The sequence below is a fragment of the Halichoerus grypus genome, chromosome 5, assembly GCF_964656455.1.
Source record: "Halichoerus grypus chromosome 5, mHalGry1.hap1.1, whole genome shotgun sequence".
NCBI lineage: Eukaryota > Metazoa > Chordata > Mammalia > Carnivora > Phocidae > Halichoerus > Halichoerus grypus.
In genome coordinates this window covers 107,515,289-107,537,536 of record NC_135716.1, presented here as the reverse complement: position 1 = coordinate 107,537,536, position 22,248 = coordinate 107,515,289, and the positions used below count along the sequence as shown (strand labels likewise).

Sequence of the window (22,248 nt, the reverse complement as noted above, 5' to 3'; positions counted from 1 at the left end):
ATGTCATTTTGAATGAATAACCAAATTGTGATATATTTATTCAATGGAATATTATTCACCAATAAAAAGAAATGAGTTACTTAACACCCACAACAACATGCATGAATCTCCAAACCACTGGAGTGGTTGAGGAAAGCAACCACACACACAAAAACATACATTCTGTGGAACTCTAATTATATAATGCTACAGAATATGAATGAACTAATCTATGATGATATAAACTAAATTGCATTTACTTCTAGTAGTGGGGGGGAGGGAGAGATAATGACTGGAAAGGGGCAGAAGGAAGTCTTCTGAAATGTTGGCAATGTCTGATACCTTGACAGAAGTGAGGATTTCATGGATGTGTGCATTTGCCAAAACTCATCAAATGGTTCATTTAAGACCTGTGCATTTTTCTTTATGCAAATTATATCTCAATTTGGAAAAATAAAAAGTATGAAAGTGTAAATAGCATGGAAGACAGAAAACTTTTAAAGTTATAAATGGGAGGTACTACTCTCCGCTTCGAAGACTGTTGTTATTAGGCCTTTTCTAATGGTCATGCTCATGACGTCATACGGTCCTTTTGGACAGTTCTTTGTTCTCTGTGTTGGGTAACATGCCAGAAACAAATAAATAGATGGTTAGATATTTGCATATAAAATGTCACAACCAGATAGCAATAGTTTTCTAAAATCATATCACTCGTGGCTCTAAAATAACATGATAATGATGTATCTGGTCATATGGACGCACATGTTTTTGTTTCTATTATCAAAATAAAGCCTTGTTTCAAGAGGTGCTATACAAGCACATTGACAGTTTTTCTGATTTTATCCTAATGAAAGCTTTTTAATGAGCACAGATTATATTCACTTTTAGTATCACTGATGTGTATTTCACCATGTTCTAATACCTACTGAAAGTAATTTGGCACATTTGCTGTTTCTTTGTAAAATCTCTGCTATTCTTGAAAGGGACTAGCTAGAATTTTAATTATAAATTGGGTTTCTTTTTTCCTCCAAATAAGGACACTGCAGACAGTTTATGCAGTTTAATTCTATAAACATGTAGCATTGTGCTAGGTGCTTGAAAATTCAAATATAAATAAGACATCATCTCTGTTTTCAAGATGCTCATAATGACCTCAGTGATGGACAAGAAGACATGTAACCAGAAGATAATAAAACTGCAATATCAATTGAGAAATGAGGGCCTCAATTTTCCCAGACAGAGAAGAGGAGGGTCATAGATGACTTCACAAAGGAAATGACATTTAAAATACATCTTACAATAAATAAGTGATTGATCACTGTATTTATTCAGCAATTCAGCTAGCACACCATTGCTCCTAAGAGTAGATGTTGGGTCAGACACGGGCACATGGTGTGTGGTCTCGGTCCTCGAGAAGCTTAGACTCGAAATACATTTTGCTAAGTCAAGAAGGAATAAAGATTGCTCACCTGCCTATCTCACTCCACTCTGACTTCTTTCCATCTCATTTTACCAAACTAGGCTTATACATGAAATAGGACTTTAAGTTCAAAGTTACTTTTTCCTTCTTACACTCGTTTAATTTCTGATGTGACGGGAAAAGCAATGGGTTGGTAAGTCAAATGACCACCAATTTTTAATGCTACCACTTAACTGTTTTCTTAGAGTCCATTTGTCATTCACTGACATAAGTGGCATTTACTGAGCCCTTACTGCGTATCAGTAGGTGTCCAAGGAATTGGGAAGTGGGCTTGCTGTCTAGTAGAGGAAAAAGACATTTAAAAGTCCAAATGCTGTGTGATATTGTTACAACTAAGGCTGAAGACGAGAAATTAATTCTGGTGTAGAGATCAAAGAATAATTTAAAAAGAGGAGGGAGTGCTTGCGAATTTCTCTTCAATGAGTGGGAAAGACATTCTAGATGTAGGGAACAGAGAGTGAAAATGCATGCAAACCCCAACCAGTCAGTAGTTTTGGCCTGTGCTGTTTCCCTTTTGAGGGCTCTTGCTTAGCAATCCTACTCTCATCCCAAGCACAAAAAATGTGAAGTCATTTCCTTCCATGCTTTTTGATTGCAAAATTTTCTGTTCTAATCTTGGAGCACCCAATTTCTTTCATATTTCCCAAGCAAATAATCTCAACATACTGTGGTTTGCCACATCTAAAAATTCCAAATACTAATATTTTATTTTCTGATATCACTAAAATATATACTTTGCCTCCACCTCTATGGATAAAGTTATACTTGCAGTTGTATTCTCAATTAAATATTCTTCACAACCCCTTAACCAAAATCCTTGGGGCCAAATATATCTCAGAATTCAGAATTTGGCGGTGGTGGGGGGGGGGTGCTTTAGAAAAGTAAAATGGTGCACATGCCACCTTTTACCTAATACCCCCAGAAAGATGTGGGGTAGCAACCTGGAATCAAACACATTAGTCTCTCTGCAGTAAACACATAAATGTTCACTCTAGAAAGAATAAATAAAAATTAATAATAGCCTCACATCAGTTCAGGTCATGTGTGCTGCCAAATGAAACACTGGGTTTCAGCACTTTTTGGATTTCAGAATTATTAACGAGGGACTCCGGACTTATATTGTGACTATCTTCATTTGATAGTTTTAGAAAGAGATTTGGAGAGATGAATTAACTTGTCCAACTTGCTTACCTAGTTAGGTAATGAAACATCATGCAAACCCACCAGTCTTACTCTGGACTCCACTAGCAACCTCTGTCCTATATGTGGCAAGTGACCACTTCATTTTCACTGAGCTGCCTAGGTTTTCACCAGGGGGAAGGAGGCATTGAGATTACAGAGTTTAAAGTAACTGGGCGCTCTGCTGCTGAGACCCTTCCTTTCTGAAGATCCTGTGAATAGTCTCTGCTTCCTTATCCTCACAGATTTCCTCAGAGCTGATGTTACGTCTTTGATGGCAAAGCGTCTCTGTCCTCCCGATTCTTTTTGCTTACATGTCTTGGACCTAACTGCTGCACAAATTCCCTGCCCCTGCTTCCTTATCACGTACTTTCAAAGCACCGGCCATTCAGAACTCAGTACGCTGTTTCTCTGGACTTCCTCGCCTGATTCTCTATTTGACTTCTCTTCCAGCTCAACATCAGTGCCAGCTTCCTCCATCAAGAAAAGCTCGTGTTGTGCTCACAGCTAACTTCTCAATCTCTAATGATATTCTGTTGCTATTATCTTCTTTATTACTTTTGGCAAGGTGGATCCTTGGATCCGTCCATCAGAACCACCGCGTGCCAAGGCACATTCCTGGACCCGCCTCTGACCAACTGAGTCGGCATCTCGGAGTGGGGCCAGGGAATCTACATTTTTCACAAGCATGCCCCATGATTTTTAAGCACCAGCAGTTTGAGACCCACTGCTCCGCGGTGTGGCAAAGCCGGCTGCTGCTCTTCGTATGGGGTTTGCTCTCATGCTGGCAGGTACAGATGTATACGACTTGCACCATAAGAGCAGAGCAAACTATAAATGACTGACTTCTTTGCCTTTCCAAAGCCACCTGAAGAAACATTGCTTGGGAAGTTTAAAGAATTAATAAGTGAGGGTATGCAAAGGGAGAGTATATTAAAGATACTAATTACTTAAAAGATAACACAATTAATTTGGCCAAATCCTTGTTTCCATAGCTAATGTCTCATTTTCTCTCCATCTTCAAACACCGTATTGTAATTGGTTTCTTCTACATTTCTACTCTAATTTATTCTGGCCTGACCTCTGAGTAAAAGATTAAGTAGAGTAACAATTGTACTTTCCAAACAAATCTTTCCTACCTAAAGAAGCCAGCTACTTCTAGCGGGTCCTTCTGAAAAGGGTCTACATCACCTCTTGTTTTCCCTGTAACATGAAAACACTATAAAGAACAGCATCCTATTCTTCAGCTAATGAGAAAACAATATGACTTGTTTTCAAAGATATATGCACACACACCAGCAACACCATGAAGGAACAGTTAGGAAGCCCCCTGTACCTTGGATCCAACACACTCTGATTCACTGTTAAGCTAAAGGGGACCCTCGCCTATTGTTTTGGTCATGTCAGCCCACCCCGAGTCTATTACCAGACCAATTGCTAGTTCCTCAGCTTAGCGTTGAGCACTGAATCGCTAATATAATCACACAGGCAAAATCTATGTGAAAAAACTTTGTTTTTTTTAAATGATAATGCTGAAAATGACACAGGATTTTGATGAAAGCTGGGCTCACCAAAAAAAAAAAAGTCAGAATCTAGATTCAAACTATCAGAAAATCAGTTTCCACTTATATCATTGACACAAGTGTCTCCATCATTATTCATCTTTTATTTGAATATGTAAGTTTTGAAATGAACGTGGAAGTCCTTTAAAGACAAAACAGCACAGTGCAAAGCAGCTACTTACATTTCAGCTTACAGGGTGACCACTCGAATTTGAGACGATGCTTTTACGGAACGGTCATAAACTATCAAAACTATCTTGTCAGAACCAATTTACTTAGGATATTTACACTGAATGAGTATAAAGTTATTTGTGAGAAAAAAAATTTTTTTTGCTATGAACAAACTCCAGATATTGATGGTCATTGATAAAGGCAAGAACACTCACTGTCTAAATACTGCAGACTCAGTTTATGATAATATGATTAGTTACATTAATAATGCTGCTTAGGCACAGTCTTGCTAATTACAATATTATAAATATTAATGCCACCCACTCCTTTTTCTGTTTGATTGCCACTCACGGAGTCATTCATCACGGTATTTTCTAGGAATTCACACTGTAAGATTTTATTTCTTTCTCCCTTTTGTTTTTCATTACTGGACTTGCAATCATGCACGTTATTTTTCAAGAAGCCCTTATTTTTGGCTACCTGGGAGGGGAGTGATAGTTTCCATTAAAAGTAGCCAAATGTAAGTCAGTTATATGATGTTTCTCTTCTTTCAGAGTCCCTAACCCTGCCATCCAAAGCAGAGTATCCAGGGTTTTTGTTTTCCATTCTTTCTCATGTGACCTGTTTCAAGTTAAGATTCATTTGAATTATTAAATGCTTCCTTAAAGAATCTTTTTATACTTGCCTTTCTTTTTTTTTAAAGTTAATTATTGATGTAGTGACAAGCTGAAAAGACTAAGAATTATAATTTTTTCCTCCCCTCATTCAGGACTCAAGAAACGTCTTCTGACAATGGTTGTCTATTTAGAATAATACAAAGGAAATACAAAGGCAAAATGCTGAATGTTGTTTTAGAAAAGATTTGCTAAAATCACTGTATTATACAAAATGTAAATGTAGTATATATTTCTCTGAAAATAGCAGTTAGTGAGAAAGTTGGGACATAACCTTTTGAGCCCAGGTTTAACCACATGGCAGAAGCAGTTACAAAAGATACTGATTAGATTTTAATTTTAAAAACTTCATCATATTATTCAGGGCTCCAGTGATTTGATTGTCTTGAAAATAGAAAGGTAATGTTATAATTTCCAGAGCTTGTTAAAGAATAAAGAAATCTCCAGCCTCCCACTGGAAAGAATGCCAGTCATCACCACAGTAAGCAAGAATTTGGAGGCACTTTACACTACAGACTTCAATCTTTTTTTCCTTTATGTGACCTTGTGTTATATTGGTTTTATAAAAATGTAACTCACAGACCTATCACATAGCTGTAATCAAGCCTCCTTCAGAACGATTCTACTACAGAAATAACATCCAAAAGGCACTGTGTTTCCTCTGTTAAGGAGATGGTAGGAAGGAAAACAAGACCTGATATAGAAAGTGACCGAGGTAGAGTTCCTAAGGACAACAGGAGAAGTGAGTCCATACCTTTCCCATGAGTTCAGCAATACGGGGAACTGGTTTCCCTTTCTGGTGACTCACTGTAGGTGGACTCTGCCCATCCCAGTCTTGTAGTTCTTCAATGCTTTTCAGATACAGCAGGGCTTTGAGGCCAGTGCAGTAGTCTTGGATGACAGTGAAATCCTGATTCTGAATAGCACTGCATACCTAGAAAAGATGGAGCAATCAACCACACGTCAACCTAAGAGCTAATTCTCCAAATGGACTCACTTTGCATTTATTCAAGAAAACTGATTTATGTTCCAGGCTCTGTCCCAAGCATGGTATATCAATCATTGCGTGAGGATGGGAGTGGGGGTGGGGAGGGAGGGACTGTGAAGGGGCACAAGGAAACTTTCAGGGACAGCGACTACTTTCATAAACTCGATGTGGTGATGGCCTCACAGACGTATGCGTATTTCAAAACTGGCCCAGCTTGTACACTTTAAATATGTGCAGTTTACTGTATGTCAGGCAAACCTTAGCACAGCTGTAAAAAATTAGACCCAGTCAGTTGCATTTATAAGGAATCCAATTTAGCACAGCATAAGAAATGACATTTTAACTCTCTCCTTTTCCTTCCATTGGGATGTACCGCCTGGAGGTAGTTCTCATGTCCAGAGGTGGTCATGCCGAGGCTGGAGTGCTGTTCATCAGTTAACTCAACCACCCCTGACCCCTGTCTCCCTCTTCAGCCTTGTCTACTGTTGTTCTTCTTTTTGTTCACAATGCTCCAATCACCCAAGTCTTTGCTCTTTTCCTCACATCTGCCACATTCTTTCTTTGCCTTGAGACTTTTTCGTAAGATCTTGCTGCCTAGAAAATTTTTCCCTTCTACCCATGGTTGACTACTGGCCCTTGCTCATATCATGGTAAATATCACTTCTTTGAGGAGGCCTCCAAGAGCCCAGAATAGGTTAAGGCCTTCAGTTACTACTACATTTTTTCCTTATAACTATTGTATTTGATGTACAGCTCACTCCCCAAACAGGCTAAAGCTTCAGGAGGGAAGAACCTGCATTTATCTTGGTCACCATATTATCCCCAGTGACTAGCAGAGTATGTGTCACTTACTCTGCTCTTAATAAATATATGTTGAATGCCTGGATAATTTAGAAGAGATATTTTAATTTGAGTGACCATATGTCAGAAAATAAAGAATAAAAAAATTCTAGAGTAAAGGAAGGCTGAATCTGAAAAATTAGGATCCTTCCAATAAAAATAAACTTGAAAGACTGTGCTGGGATTTGAGTTAGAGCTGGAATTTGATGGATTTAGATAAACACTTCTAGGTTAATTATTACCAAAGACACCTCAAAAAGCAGGAACAAAAATCCTTCATTTCCTATTCTGAAGTGCTGTATGTTACTACAACGTAGAAAAGAGAACGGAATAAGCACTAAATACAGAGAAGAATATTTTCTATGAAGCCCATTACATTACATTAAAAAAAATTGTTTCTTAGGAAGAATAGTTTGAGCATTAATTAGGCCTCTTACAACTTTCTTAGAGTTGATTTTTTTGAGAACAATGATGAAAAACATCATTATAATTTCCTCCACAGGATGTTTTTTAACTGTAAGTCAACTAATGCCTTACTTCACCTTCTTTGTTCACTGTGAGATTCCATTTTTTTGTAGTATATGCTTACGGGTATAATTTTACTTTAGTCTTAAAACAATTCACCATATGACCATAAGACATCAGATTTTGAAAATCACATCATAGTATGTTCTTTATGGGATGTTCATGATTGTTGTAAAAACCTGCTTGCTAAAAGGAATCTAGATACTTTTTAACATATGAATAGTAATGTTTAATCTCATTTATCCTGAGTTGTCCAGTGAGAAGATAAAAAAGTCACTAATTCTCTTAATCCACAAACATGGCACAATTTGTATATGGTTGATTTAGCCCCATGGGGCTGGAGTGGTCAAGAGCAGACTTGGTGTATTTTATTTTATTGTATTATTTTTTAAGGAAGTAAATTAACATAGACTTGGTGTATTTTAACTATGGAAGAACATGGTGGGCCCGAAGACTGGGAAGACTACCTCTTTCCTACCCTCTCCTATGTTCCATCCTATAGTGCTAGTGTGTAACATAATTGGGAGCTATTCTGAGTAGGTGAAGGGAACATAAAACCTCAAGAGGGAGGAGAGACTATAACATGGTGACTGAACGTGGCTGGGATGGTGTGCTATGCTGGAAACACTGAAAGCCACCAACAGACATGGGTATTTGAGGGGATCACTTCAGATAAGTTTCATCATAAGGCAAATGTCACACTATTTATATACCTTTCTAAAATGAGTAATTTAATTTCTACTTTCTGATAAGATTAAACTTATTAATTTTCCTGATAGAAGGTCTGATCGTAGGAACTCTGCACGCTGATATTTTCTTTTAAATTTTTAATACACATATAAATTATCTGAAGATCTTATTGAAATGCAGATTCTGTTTCTGCAGGTTTGGAATGAGACCCAAGATCCTGCATTTGTGACGAGCTCCCAAGTGGGGCTGATGCTGCTGGGCCACACTTAGAATAGCAAGGTAGCGATGAATCTCATCTTAACCTGAAATGCTGTCTGCAAGGTGAATTTCTTACAGACTAACAATTTCTTGATTTTTACTATTACACTGTAGCAACATTTTCATGGCCCTTTAAAGAAGCACTACTTATAATAATAAGTCACATCTGAAGAAACAATTTTCTGATGAAATAGTCATAAGACCCAAAATAAATCTTAGGATGCAAGCACACCTTTGGGAACAGACCTTTGGCCGTGGGATTTGATGCTCAGATAATGGATTTGCTCAAAAAGGTGCCTTGTTCTTGCCTAACCTTTACACTCCACTGAGGCCTTTATCTCTATCTCAAAGGTGAATGGCTCCTTTTAAAACTCCAAACATGTAGCTGCTATTCCTAAATGGGTGTATTTTATATGACATCTCTTTGTTTGTTTAACAGCTCTGATTAGGACTCTTAATAGGTGTTAACATGTTTGCTTAGTATAATTTGTAAGTTCTTTATGGTGAAGGCTGGTTTATCTTTCTTCCCAGCAGGACATCAGGGGCCATTATAAGGATCATTGCCACTATTAATTATTTCCATAAGCGTGAATATCCCTATAGTGAGCTGTTTTAAATATGGGCCCCTGGATTCTCAGCAGGATCAGCCCATTCAGGGGCTGAGTAGGTGGTGGCCCCCTGTGTAGCATGAGTTGGGGAGTGTCATAAAGTTCCTATTGCCACTGAATAGTCTCCTCCAGAGGTCTGACACAATGCCCTGAATTTTTGCTTTAGGTGCAGGCACAATTTAGTCAAAGCCTGCCTATGCAAAGTGAGTGTACAAATATCTGCAAGGTGACAGAGGGTTGGGGGGTGCTATTCTTTTCTCATTATTTCTCATAAAATGAGATTAAGCACATTAATAGTAAATTACCTATTTATGGTGGATTTACATCTTAAAAAGTCTCCTTTACATACATTATTTCTTTCAATACTCAGAACAAACCTACAAGTTAAGCAGGAGAGAGGGTAATGTTTTTCCTTTAAAAACGGAAAGAGCTTGAACTTGAAAAACTATTCCTTCAAGTCAAATCTAGTGGTTTTTATGCCGTATCAAGTGGCAGAGACTAGAGGCTGAGAGCATGCATACAGAAGTCAAGCAGAATCAGGTTTAAACCACATCATAGCTGCATAAGTATGAGCAACTTTCTTTACTTAAAAATGGGAATAGCACATCGGAAACTAAAAGGCAACATATTTAAGTCTTAAAATAGTAGCTAGTACTTAGCTAGATTGACACCAAAAATAAATTTCATAACATGAATAAATCATTAGAGCATGAATTAGGCAAGATATAATTTTTTAAGCCTAATACTTTTTTGGTCTAATGCAGTAAAAGAAGTTCATGGACATTATGTTTATTTGTGGTAGGTAGTGATCTCAAAAAAAAAGCTTAGGTCTGGTTGCCAGAAGCCACGTCTGAGACCCAGCTCTGTCATTCAGCAGCTGTGACTGGAGCTAGTCAGTCTTGAGTCTTCCTCTCCCGCCTCCCCATCTGAAAAAACGTGTATGATAATATCTAATTTCTTGTTGTGGGGATTAAATTACATTGTGTAGGTGGCAGTGCTGTGGAAATTACAAAGCTCAGAAAGGACAGAACAGTGCTAAACCTCATGGTTATTACCAGATAATTTAAAGTTGAAAGTGCCTACGAGGTCAACATGGAAAGAAAAAGCCAACTTTGCCTGGAAAGAAAAAGCCAACTTCCTTGAAATGTAAAAGACAATTTACTAGGAAGCTAGCAAATTGAATCCAAATTGGATTAACAATACTAATTCCAGGTAAATAATTTGGCAAGGAAGAGATCTGCAGAATCAGAACACCGTAGGCTGGCCCGTGTCTTTGTATAATAGAGCAGCAATCTCTCATATGATATTTCAGAATGTGACAAGGTTCTTAAATAGGGATCTTAAACTATCAGACACAATACAGATGAACCTATGATCATAATTATCCCTTTTCATTTCTTGTCTCCTAGGTGGACAAACTACACTCCAGGTCTCAGAAATGTGTGCCATCAGGCTATATGCAAGTAAAATATATGTTTCCGATTGAGTCCAAAGTAGTCTTAAAGTTGCTGTAAGTAGTGTAAAAGGAGTATTGGAGGATACCTGGATTTAAGTAAAAAGGGAAATTCTTCTGCAATGCTTATCACATTCCAAAATATACTAATAACAGAGTCTTACGTAGCTGGAAGAAGTTCAAGAGTATTCCTATGAACACAGTCCATAGATAAAAGACTGAATTAGGAGGATTATCCATCCAATTCTTAAAGATGTCCCAGAAAAAAGAAAAAAAAAAAATCCTATGATCTCCTCTTACTAATTTATTTTGATAAAGCGTTAAACTGTTTAAACAATGTAAAACACTTGAAATATTTTACCTGGTGCTTTATAGTTTTCAAAGCATGTTATCAAAAAGTCAGAAATATTTGCATAGTGATTTACGGTTTTCCAAGCATGCCAACAAATAAGGCACAAGGTAATCTAGACCATTTTCAGACCAGCCTCCTTATTTCACAGAGTAGGAGTCCAGAAAGGCTAAATGATCTATCTGCGGTCACACGGGCTAGCTGTAGGCAGTGCTGGTCTCTCTGCCTGGCCCAAAGCTCTCTCCAGTACAGCGCTGCCTCTCCAGTATCATCTTCCTTAGCCCATACACCAATTCTGACAGCAAGACAGAGAAGGTGCCAGTAAGTGCTTCGTAAGTGAGGAAGTCAAAACTAAACATTGAATGCTTTGTCCCAACTCAAAAGATGAGTGGGTGGTAGAGCCAACAGTCAGATGAAGATCTTTACAAGTCAGAAGATCCTTAAGATCTTCTTACTTCTGTGAATTTTCAAAATCTTAAGTTTGATGTCTTACAGAATTAAAGAAGCACATATTTATAATTTTCCTAAGAAGCAGCACATATTGCAAAATGATTTCAAATTTATTATTTAATGAATTATGGCAGAAATCCACAGATTTTTAAAATGTAGGATTTTAATAATGGGATGATCACTTGAAGGTTTATGACGAAAACTGGAAAACAGACCTCTGCTGTTGTTGGGTGGAAATGCAGTTTCCAATTTCATCTGTCCACACCCACTGAGCAAAACGTCCGATTTTCTAAAGGCACCGGATCAGTCATTCCTCATTGAGTTGAGTTCTGTCCAGTACTTATAAGCAGACATATAAAACTACATTATAATTTTGAAACTGTTGTATAATACATATCGTTAAGGTAATAATTCAGAATAACACTATCTCCCAATGAGTTTTTGGTGCTACATAAACATGGCATTTACTAGAATTCATGAATAAAACACCAAAATTTTAATTTTATAAGGCTATAGGTGAAAAGACAGCCCCTGGGATACATAGTACATAAGGAGCTAGACGGGTATGTATTTGTATATCCACATAAAACCACAGATCTTAGTTGTCCTACCATATTAGTTTCCATTTGTTGAAGCTGTACAACATCAAAGTCGCGATGTCCCTATATATTGTATTTAGCAGTAATGTAACGGACTACGTGAAGAAATCAAAGTAAGAGTTTCTAAGTAGTTTCCTGGCAATTGAGACGGCAGGTTCTTTCATCTGCTCTGTAACTGTGCCAGTGCATTGATTTAAACTCCTTCTGAGATCTCAAATGCTTTTATACTCTTAGGTCTCTCAAGCAGCTTTTTTTTTTTTCTTCAAAGTGATAAAATTCTAGCATTCAGCAAAATACCATCTTGTTTCCCCCAAAAGGAGAGGGCTTATTTCAGCTTTGCTACTAACCTGTACAGGACCACTAAGTAAAATAACTGTCCAAATGCCATGCTATCAAGAAATCTGGCTTTCAGTTCAGTTTTCTATGTTCTGACCATACCAAATTGGGCTGGGGGAAAAAAGAACAACAAAAAGTCCCAACAGATGTTGTTTTTTAAAGGTTCAGGTAAAAAAACAAAACAAAACAAAAAAAAAACAACTCGGTGAATAAGCACTTCTGCTTATTAATTACATTTTAATGTTGTCCTTTAATTGCTGCTCACTGATAAATGCTAAAGGTATAGAAGTCATTTAGCTTGTTTTGTATACCCTATATTTCATTGTCCATCACATTACTATGTTCTTACCTGGCCTTTTAAATTACACATTCTCTGACAAATTCTAAGTGTATGAATACCTCCTTTCTCCCAATCAAGAAGGAATTTTATGGTGTTTGAAAGGCTATTTTTTAATGTCCCTCTGTGGTCATTCTCTATCTGATTAATTTCTTAATCCAAATTCAGCTGAAAACAGGCTAAAGAGAATAAAATGTTTCCAACAGATTCTGTACTGGGATCCAGACCAATTTTGCCAACTGGAATTGGAATATAAGTACCAATTCTCCAAGTATTTTCTCAAAGGTGGCTTGGATGATGGGCCACCTCCTTGACTGTTATTCAGAACGGCATTGTGGGGCTGATCTTCTCTACTGACTTTGTTCAGGATACAACTTGACTGAGGACAGCCTGGGCTGATGAGTCAAAGGGATGTGATATGCCCTGCAGGCAAGATCACCTCTGTCCCCTTCCGTGTAGCTGCCCTTTACAAAGTCAGCTTCAGCTGGATTCAGATCTCAGTGATGACCTGAACCAAGAAATCATAATGAAAAAGAACCACACAGAGACACAGCCCCTCTCTCTGCCTTTTATGAGGGGCTAGAGATAAAATGGGTGTCAGGCACAATGCGGAGGGCCAAAGAGTGGGGACCGCTGTCCTGAATCTTCAAAGATGTTGCTGTTGATGGCCCCACTTCCCCACAGACACAAACAGAAGTCTGAAAAGGCTGAGGTGAGACCTGGAGTCCTCTGCACACCCGGCTCCCCTAGGCAGCCCATTCTTTGGGGAGGGGCTGGGCTACAGTTTGGGGAAGCTCAGCCACTCTGCTCAGAGGCAGAGGGATTTTTCTACTATGATAGATTCTCTCCACCCAAGGCTACTGTTGTGGTGCACCATCAGTTACTGCCATAATTTTCAATTATTCTGCAGTAACACAGGTGGGGGTGTCAGGGTTTGCGTGTTGCATCGTGCAAGCTCAGCTCCTCCCATGATAAAAGTGGGGCAAGAAAAGGAAACTGAATATCCAAACAATGGCTGTCAGATGACTAAAATCCATAATTTTAGGCAATCCCTCTTTTTCAGCAGTGTCAACACAGCTGGGAAAATTTGACTTACAATATCATTTACTAAAATACCACATGGGGTTGGGATGACAGGAGAATAAGTCATAATGCCTAGCGTGGAAAAGTCTACTGAGCAAATTCACCCATGGAAATTGTTTTCTGGACTTTGAAGACGGATATAGGAATATATATCATTGAGTAACTCAATGATATAAGCAGACCCTCAACATTCCAAGAAAAGGGGACTATCCGTCTGAAATGAGAAAAAGTGTTAACATGGCGATAGCACCTCAAATCAACACTGTCCACCTCTTAAAGCACTCACAGTTCAGTCGTTGATTTTATGGTTAATCTATTATTGAGAAAAACACAAATTTGTGAGCATAGTGCGTGGCTATTTTCAGGGAGTCAACAATCTTGATTGAGTTGCCAAAACAGTCTGGGACACGAAAGTTACACAAAGTTCAGATGATTGAGAGTGAATCATCTATTTACAAGTGCTAGAGAAAACAACAACAACAACAAAACTTACCAGCGTTCCAATTAATATACTGAAAGCACAGTGCATACCTTTGGAGAGCTGGAGTAGCAAAGCCAAAAAGGTTTGTATTTTTTAAAAAAATGTTAAAAATGTGCTCTTAATTTCTTTACTGCACAAGTGGAAAATATGAGGCTTACAAAATTTGTGATTACGTGGAAAAACTGGGGAAATAAATTGCATGCTAGGTTTTGATTTTTTGCTTTTTGTTTTTTGTTTGTTTTGCTTTGCTTTTAAGTAGAGAAGACCAAGAACCTAAAAATAAAATGCCTGCTATTGTACTATCTTTATATGAGTGACTTTATAAAAAATACTGGGGACACTGCTATCTTATGTACTATTGAAGCTGTCACTGCCACTAGCTGAAGAATCGTACGATATTAGTATAAATTGCTATCACATTTTGAAACTGATCAAATGTCATCGCAGTCTATTCTAATTTTTAAAAAAATTATCCGTACATGTAATGATACATTTCCAATATAATTACTTAACTTGCAGTAAATAAATAAAATCTTATTGAAATAAAAAAAAATGCCTGGTCTTCAGCCTCCAAAGATGGGTTGGTGGTAGATGGTTAGAGATGAATGAATGCATCAGTTTTATTTGTGCATTTCTCACTAGAAGGGTACATATTTTATTATTTGTGAGTGTCGCAAATAACCTGAAGAAAGATGACAAAGACTAGCAGAAATTCTAGGCTGGGGGTTTTAGGAGGATGCTTAGAGGTGACTATATAATTTACCACCCAGACACTTGAGAGTAAGTAGGGAAACTATTAATGAAAATACCAGGACAATGAGCACACACTAAAACTGTCCTGAACAAACCTAGATCTCTGATTCCCTTACTTACTAGAAGCTTTTCCCCATCTCTAGATTGGAGGGAGATTTTCACTTATCCTCATGGAACACATTCTAGGATGCTCTGTCGCTTTTTGTTTGGTTTAACATTCAGGTCCTTCGGGTACTTATGCAGGCCTCAGCACGTTAACATTGGACTGGAGTCACAGGACTTTTATTGTTTACGAGGGGATTTGGGACCTCAGACACCTAACCTGATCCAGAGGATCCTAGGTTTAAAGGGTCCCTCCCTCTTGACCTCCAAGTATCTTTTGGCATAAGAAAAACTCAAGGAGGATAGGAAGGGTAAAGGACTGCCCAAAATTTGCATCCTGTAACCTGGACAGAAACACCCTTAAGGGTAGAAGATTTTCATGTACTTTACATATTCTCAGTCTGTTCTTTTATAACTGTCATTTCTTTATGCTTTACCCAAATTCCTTTGACTGAAGTTCACGTGGTGTTTATTACTTTCCAAGCACTGTGCTAAATATGTTCAATGTAGCATCACACTTAAATCTCACAATAACACCAGAAAGTACTACTATTTTCTTCAATTAGCAGATGGGTAAACAGAGGGTCAGAGATTAAGGACCCTGAACTAAGATCATACAACTAATAAACAGCAGAGCAAGGCTTCAAGTCCTGGGTCAATCTGCCCCAGGACCCTTTCTCATAACAACTATGTAATCTTGCTTTTTTTTTTTTAACTACTATAAAGGCACCTGGCTCTCATGTGAAAACAGGAATAAATATATATACATACATACATATATATAATTTATACACATACACATATCTATTTATCTATCTATCTATCATCTATCTACCTATCTATCCAAAATAGAATTCTTGTGAGGAATGTATCAAATAAAAAGATACGTAAGTACCTAGAACATACATGTTCTAAAATACATGTAAGTAAGAATTACAATTTAGATCTCATTCTCCAGCTTTCAGAGACACAGTAAAAGGGCAGAGACTATATCTGTTTTTTATTTGAAACATGATTTTTTTTAAAGATTTATTTATTTATTTATTTATTTATTTATTTATTTATTTATTTGAGAGAGAGAGACAGAGCATGGGGGGGTAGGGTCAGAGGGAGAAGCAGACTCCCTGCTGAGCAGGGAGCCCGTTGCGGGACTCAATCCCGGGACTCCAGGATCATGACCTGAGCCGAAGGCAGTCGCTTAACCAACTGAGCCACCCAGGCACCCGAGACTATATCTGTTTTGTTCATCATGGCACTCTCAGTGTTTAGCACATAAAGATCTGTGCTTGGCAGATGATTTGTTCAAATGAATAAATAATGAGTGAATGAATGAATGAAGCAAGATAATGATATCCAAGTAATACCATTCGAGGATAAGCAAAACTCTCTTTAATTTTCTGTCAATGATATATTTTCATCTCCCTCTACTTATACTAATTTATCATAATTCAGAATTCACACCAACCCACAATAAAATACTTTTATCTCAACTTCTATTGCATTTAAAGTCTGTGCCACTCATTGCATCATTAAACATGAATATGTTTGCCTTATTACTTAGCTATTCTTTGGGCATACCAGTGTCTTTTCCAGGATGCAAAGAAGGAGATCTACTTTAGCATTCTTCTTGACTGAGTACTATTTGTTACAGCCAAACTTGACAGTGTTTATGTTTGGATTATTCCTTATCTGGTATTCCCAATCTGGATACCTGAATCTTGACAGCAGCTACCATTTGATTCTTTCTCTTCTGGTAGGCCCCTTTAATAACAACTGAAGAACTATGTAATTCCGAACTCTATGAAGACATTTGTTTAACAAAGATTGAACTCATAGTACCATGTCCAGTATATGTGATGTTCTAAACTACTCGTTTTCACATATGTCTGTACATGTACTGTAAGTTCTAGCTACACTGAAGGAAGATAACACAGAGCCAGGAGAAGCTAAGGGAAAGGACTCTATCCTGTTTTGTGTCTGGATGCTCTTATTTAATGTTTTAGTTTCTGCATCACATACCCAGGTCAGTCCAGTGTCTCCTTGGATCTGGACTGATATTTTCATTTTAAAGAATTCTTTCTCTATCTTTAATAATTTCAAGTTCATACTTTAAATTTAAAGTTCAGAACTTCATCAACTTACCCTAAGTAGTTCAAGGTAAATAATCAAATTAATACTGAACAGATTTGTGCAAACACTGGCATTTAAAATAATTTGCTCTCCTCTAATATATGTACTGTAAAACTGCCCCATCTTCCCAGGAAAGGCCTTCTCACTCTATTTGCTGGAGATATATAGCCAGAAGTATTTAATAGATCATTCTGGATTTTGATCATAAGAGAGCAATTTTAAGACATCATTTCTTCAAAAAAGTCTTTCTCTATTACTCAAAAATTACCCACTCGTTCATTTATTCTTTCATTCTGCAGATACTAATTTATAAGCCAGTCCTCTGGTTCTTTTCAAAATCTATTATCAAACAAAACTTCTGACTGCAGCAGCCTGGGGTTATGCTGTTCGTTTTATATCTGTCAGAATAAACCTTCTCTGAAAAGCTGTTGTGAGGACCAAATGAGATAAGAATTATGAAGTGCTATTTACCAGGAAGTCTCTCTCAGTAGATGTGTGACACAATGGGTCTCATTCAGAGGTAAAAATAACTGTTCAAGTTCTTAATTGTATGTCTTCATGTGAAACTAGTGCCTTTTGAGTTCTCTTCCCATATTAACTAATTTCTCAGATAAGTTAGTAGGTTGAGCCCCTGGACTGAAATTATCAGGTCTATGTTGTAAACAATTGGCCTATCACACACAGATGAACATACAAGATAGACTGAGACCAAAAAAAAATGACTGAATATCACCTGTCATACTTCGACAGCATAAACTAAAATCTGATTACCACTCCCTCCCCACAAATCAATATACTACAAGCTCTAAATCAATTATTGAATATGAATTAGAATATGAATATGAATGAAAGAACAGATAAATAAGGTAAATGCAGGTAAGTGAACTTCATATGTTTTACTTTTCAGTCTTGTCTATAACATGTCATTGTAAATTAAACTATTGCTTATATTCTGAGGTTGTTATAAGGAACATTAGCTAATTATATAATGCTTTAAAATGCCATAGAACTGATTGCTTTTTTTTAACTCTCTATATTACTCATATTTATTTTGTGTGTTTTAGAGACATCAGGCCCTATGAACATGCAACATTATTCTTAATTTAGTTCTGTAAGACCAGGCATGTGCAATGCACCCTGTATTTAGCCATATTGAATTCCCCAGTGATTAAGTTGATTTTTTAGCTTGCATCATTGTTTTTGGGCCCAATGATGAGTCATAGAACTCTTCTTTCACCTCATATACATTACTGCATCTGGTGTCATTAGGATGGAGTTAATATCCAGGATGTAGTGATTGATTTAGGGAGATGATAATGAGATTATGGCTCATGCCCTTAAAGCTTGACAACTGAAATACTATCATTTTCCACATGAGGAAATATGCTAAATATTATAATATCTGATGTGTCTATCACTGTGGGATCAAGCCAGCTATCTGAAACAGAGGTTTGATATTTAGATCCTTAGACATATTAGTTCTTTTGTCTTATAAACATAGCGTAATTGATTTGAGGATAATGAAGGTTTATATTTTCATGCCCAGATTTTTAATTCCAAGAAGTTCTTAGGTCCTCTTGGTTCAGATCTGTCAGCTTAAATAAAGAAGCCAATAACAATCATTGTCTTTCTTTCCTCTGATTTTGTGGGGTGGGATCAGTGAACAGAGTAAGGAGGTGTTTAACTAGAAATATGTATATTTCAACCAGGAGAAATCTGGTTTGAGTTTTCAGAGACTCATAAGTCATAAAAACATTGAACATGTGGGAAATCTGACCACAGCAGAAAAGCAGTATCTCCTGGATATCTGAAGAAGATGAGTTAGGGAAATGGATAAATGTGTTTTTAAAGGCTAATAAATTTAGGATTTTTTTTTTTCCTTTGAAGGGAAATGTTTTCTAGACTTTTTATTTACTTTATTTAAAAATCTACATTTGATGTAAATTGTATTTCTTGTTATCTTTTCCTTTAATACTCATGATCCTCTTAAGCTCAGCTTCAGGAATATATATCTGAGAATGATAAGAGATAAATGAAACTGGCCTCTGAAATATTCAATACCCAGATGCTTACTGTCTATTTCTAAATGTTCACTGATCTAAACACCCACCCAGTCATCTCTCAGCATCTATCCACGAGCATGTATCCGTGTATCTACTTTGTGCCTGATTCTTCTAGTCACTGTAAGGATTTCATAAGAAGCAGAAAGGAATGCGGGAGAAGGCATACATCCTAGCTGGGGGAGAAGACATACACTCATTTATCAGCATTAGGTTATACATGCATTTGAAGGCTTGGTACATCTCTGGAAAATAGGATAGGGAAAAAGGAGAAGCAACTGCCCACCTGACATCTCCACTGGGGTCTCCTGGGCATCCTGACTGTGGCCAGAATTTCCCCACTCCCTGCAATCTACTTCTCCAATAGTCCAAAAGCTAAACATCATTCCTCATTCCTTTATTTTTCTGGCTCACAAAATTATAATCTCTCAGCAAGCCTTGTTGCACTACTTCAAATCTATATTGTGAATCTGTCCATCCTCTCCACATGCATTGCTTTTTGTTATTCAAGTCCATCACCATCTCACCCGGACTATTGCCATAGTTTACACCTTCTACTATTGACCATCTCCGAATTCATTAACCATACAACAGCTAGAATGATTATTTTAAAATATAAATTAGATCACATCTCACCACTGCTTAAAACCAATAATGTCTTACCTTGTTTTGAAAAAAAAAATAGGAACACCTGGTATAAAGTACCGCATGATCTGATCCCTGCTCACCTCTCTTACTCATGCTCACTCTGCTGTAGCCACAATGGCCTTTTCTGAGCATGCCCCCCACTCCCAAGAAAAGGCATGCCTTTTATTTTGCCATTCATGCCTTCATTTTTGCAATCAGGGTTTTCCCCTGTCTGCCTGTAATGCTCTTTTCCCTATTTTTACATGGCTGGGTGAATCTTATTCAGTTCTCTGCTTAAATATCACCTCTCCAAAGAACTTCCCCAGCCAGCCAGTCATTAGCACATTTGCTAATTTAAATTCTCTGCATAGCACTTATCACTATTTGCCATTTTTCTTACAGATTTGTTTCTTATTATTGTGCCTGGTATCTATTAGATACTCAATAACCATTAATGCAATAATAAATGGACATTATGACCATTACATAACATGGCTTGATAACATGAACCTCATGAATGAAGTTCTCAACAGATGTTAGTTGTTGATACCATCAAAGCCAATCTCCCTTTGATCTATTTAATTTTTCCTAAATGAGCTATAATTTTAAAAATTAAACTACTTAAATCAGATATAAGCATGTATACCAAGTATGATCAATGTTTATTTGTAAGAAAATAGTCTAATTTTAATACTTTAATGTGTAAAACACATTTGAGAAATCCAGGAAGGCCTCTACCGAGGATGCCTTAATCAGGCAGACTTATTTGAATGTGCTTACTTTTAAATTAGGCAGGGTTCATAAACATTAATTTGATTACATTTGAGTACTAATAATACTATAAATATTAATGGATCCTTATAAAAGGTATTATGTCATTTTCAAGCGAGATTACAGAGACAGATTAAAAAAAAAGAAATAGAACTTTTAAGCATTATTGAAATCCCCCTTGTTGACCCTTCAGGTTTTTCACTATGAATCCTTCAACCCAAATTTCAAACTTTTATATTTAATAATTTTGTTACATACAGTACTTCAGCTATCTCTTTCTAATTATGTGGGTTTTTTTAAAGCAGCATTATTAAGGCATAATTTAATACCATAAAATTTATCTATTATAAGTATGCAAGAAAATTACTTTTAGTAAATTTGTAGAGTTGTGAAACCATCCCTACAACCCAGTTTTAAACTATTTCCATCACCCAAAAGTTCCCTGTGCCTTTTACAGCCACTCTGCCACTTAGACTCCAAGCTGCAGGCAACTACTGATCTGTCTTCGGTCTTTCTAGACTTGCCACTTCTCATCATTTCATATAAATGGAATTATACAATACAAATATTACAGTATTTTGTGTCTGCTTGTCTTCACTTAGCATCATGTTTTTTACACATGCTAAAGCAATCTATGTCATTATGGTAACAGTCCATTTTATTGCTGAATACTATCCCATTGTATGTATGAACCACATGTACCATATTTTGTTTATCCACTCATCAGCTGATGGGGGTCTGGACTGTCTTCAGTTTTGGGGGTATTAGGAACAATGCTGCCATGACTGGGTACAAGACTTTTTGTGGACCTATGTTTTTACTTATCTTGAGAAGATACCCAGGGGTGAAATTTCTGGATTGTATGGTAAATTTATGTTTAAATTTCTAAGGAACCGCCAAACTGTTTTCCAAAGTAGTTGTACCACTTTACATTTCCACAAGTAACACAAGAGGGTTCCAGTCTCTCCCCATCCTCACCAGCACTTATCACTGTCTGTCTGTTGATAGTAGTCATTCTAGTAGGCAAAAATGTCAATATAGTAGAGTGGTTAAAAATCAGACACTAGGCCAAATTGTCTGAGTTTAGATCACAGCTTTGCCACTTATCATCTTGTAATTTAACATTCTTGGCTATAGGAGAGGGACAATACTAATATCTATCTCACAGGATTATTGGAGGATAAATGAACAAATATAATTATTAGCTTACAAAGTACCTGGCATGTAGTAAATTCTATATAAGCATTAGCCATTATAATAGTTTTGGTATTATCATTTGCAAAGTTATAATGTACTTATAGCCTGGCTTTGGATTACAGTTAAGCTTTGAGAAGTTGTTTATATTCTCTTAATTATCAGTTCCTTATATGTGCTGGCCTAAGATAGGTATCACAATGTCCAGGCACTAGAATGCCAGGTGCTATAAAAATCTACAAAATCTATAAAAATCTGCTATAAAAAAACTACAGATCTCACAAATAAATATAAAAGATAAAAAAAAAATAAAATAAAATAAATTAAAAATGGGTACTACTCCAAATGACCAGAATGACCTACCAGGCAACTTCAGTTAAAAATAGGAATTAGACTGACTGATTTAAATAGTGATTTCATTTATTAATAAAATGTACCTATCCATGGAAAAAACTGAAAGCTGGTATAAACAAGTTGTTTTCCCTTATAAAGTTTCATTCAGTTCTCAACTACTTGACAGTGAGGACCTTCTTTCTCCCTTTTCTTTACTCCATCTATTTGTTTCTTTG

At 36.8% G+C, this 22,248-nt stretch overlaps 1 protein-coding gene across 1 annotated transcript in view; it reads right to left on the bottom strand.

Moving 5' to 3' along the window:
• DPYD (dihydropyrimidine dehydrogenase) overlaps nucleotides 1-22,248 on the bottom strand; it is a 794,994-nt gene that overhangs the window by 112,554 nt on the left and 660,192 nt on the right. The window contains exon 20 of the mRNA XM_036111511.2: nucleotides 5,800-5,979. Coding sequence (XP_035967404.2) covers nucleotides 5,800-5,979 — 180 coding nt within the window. The remainder of the gene's footprint in view (nucleotides 1-5,799; nucleotides 5,980-22,248) is intronic.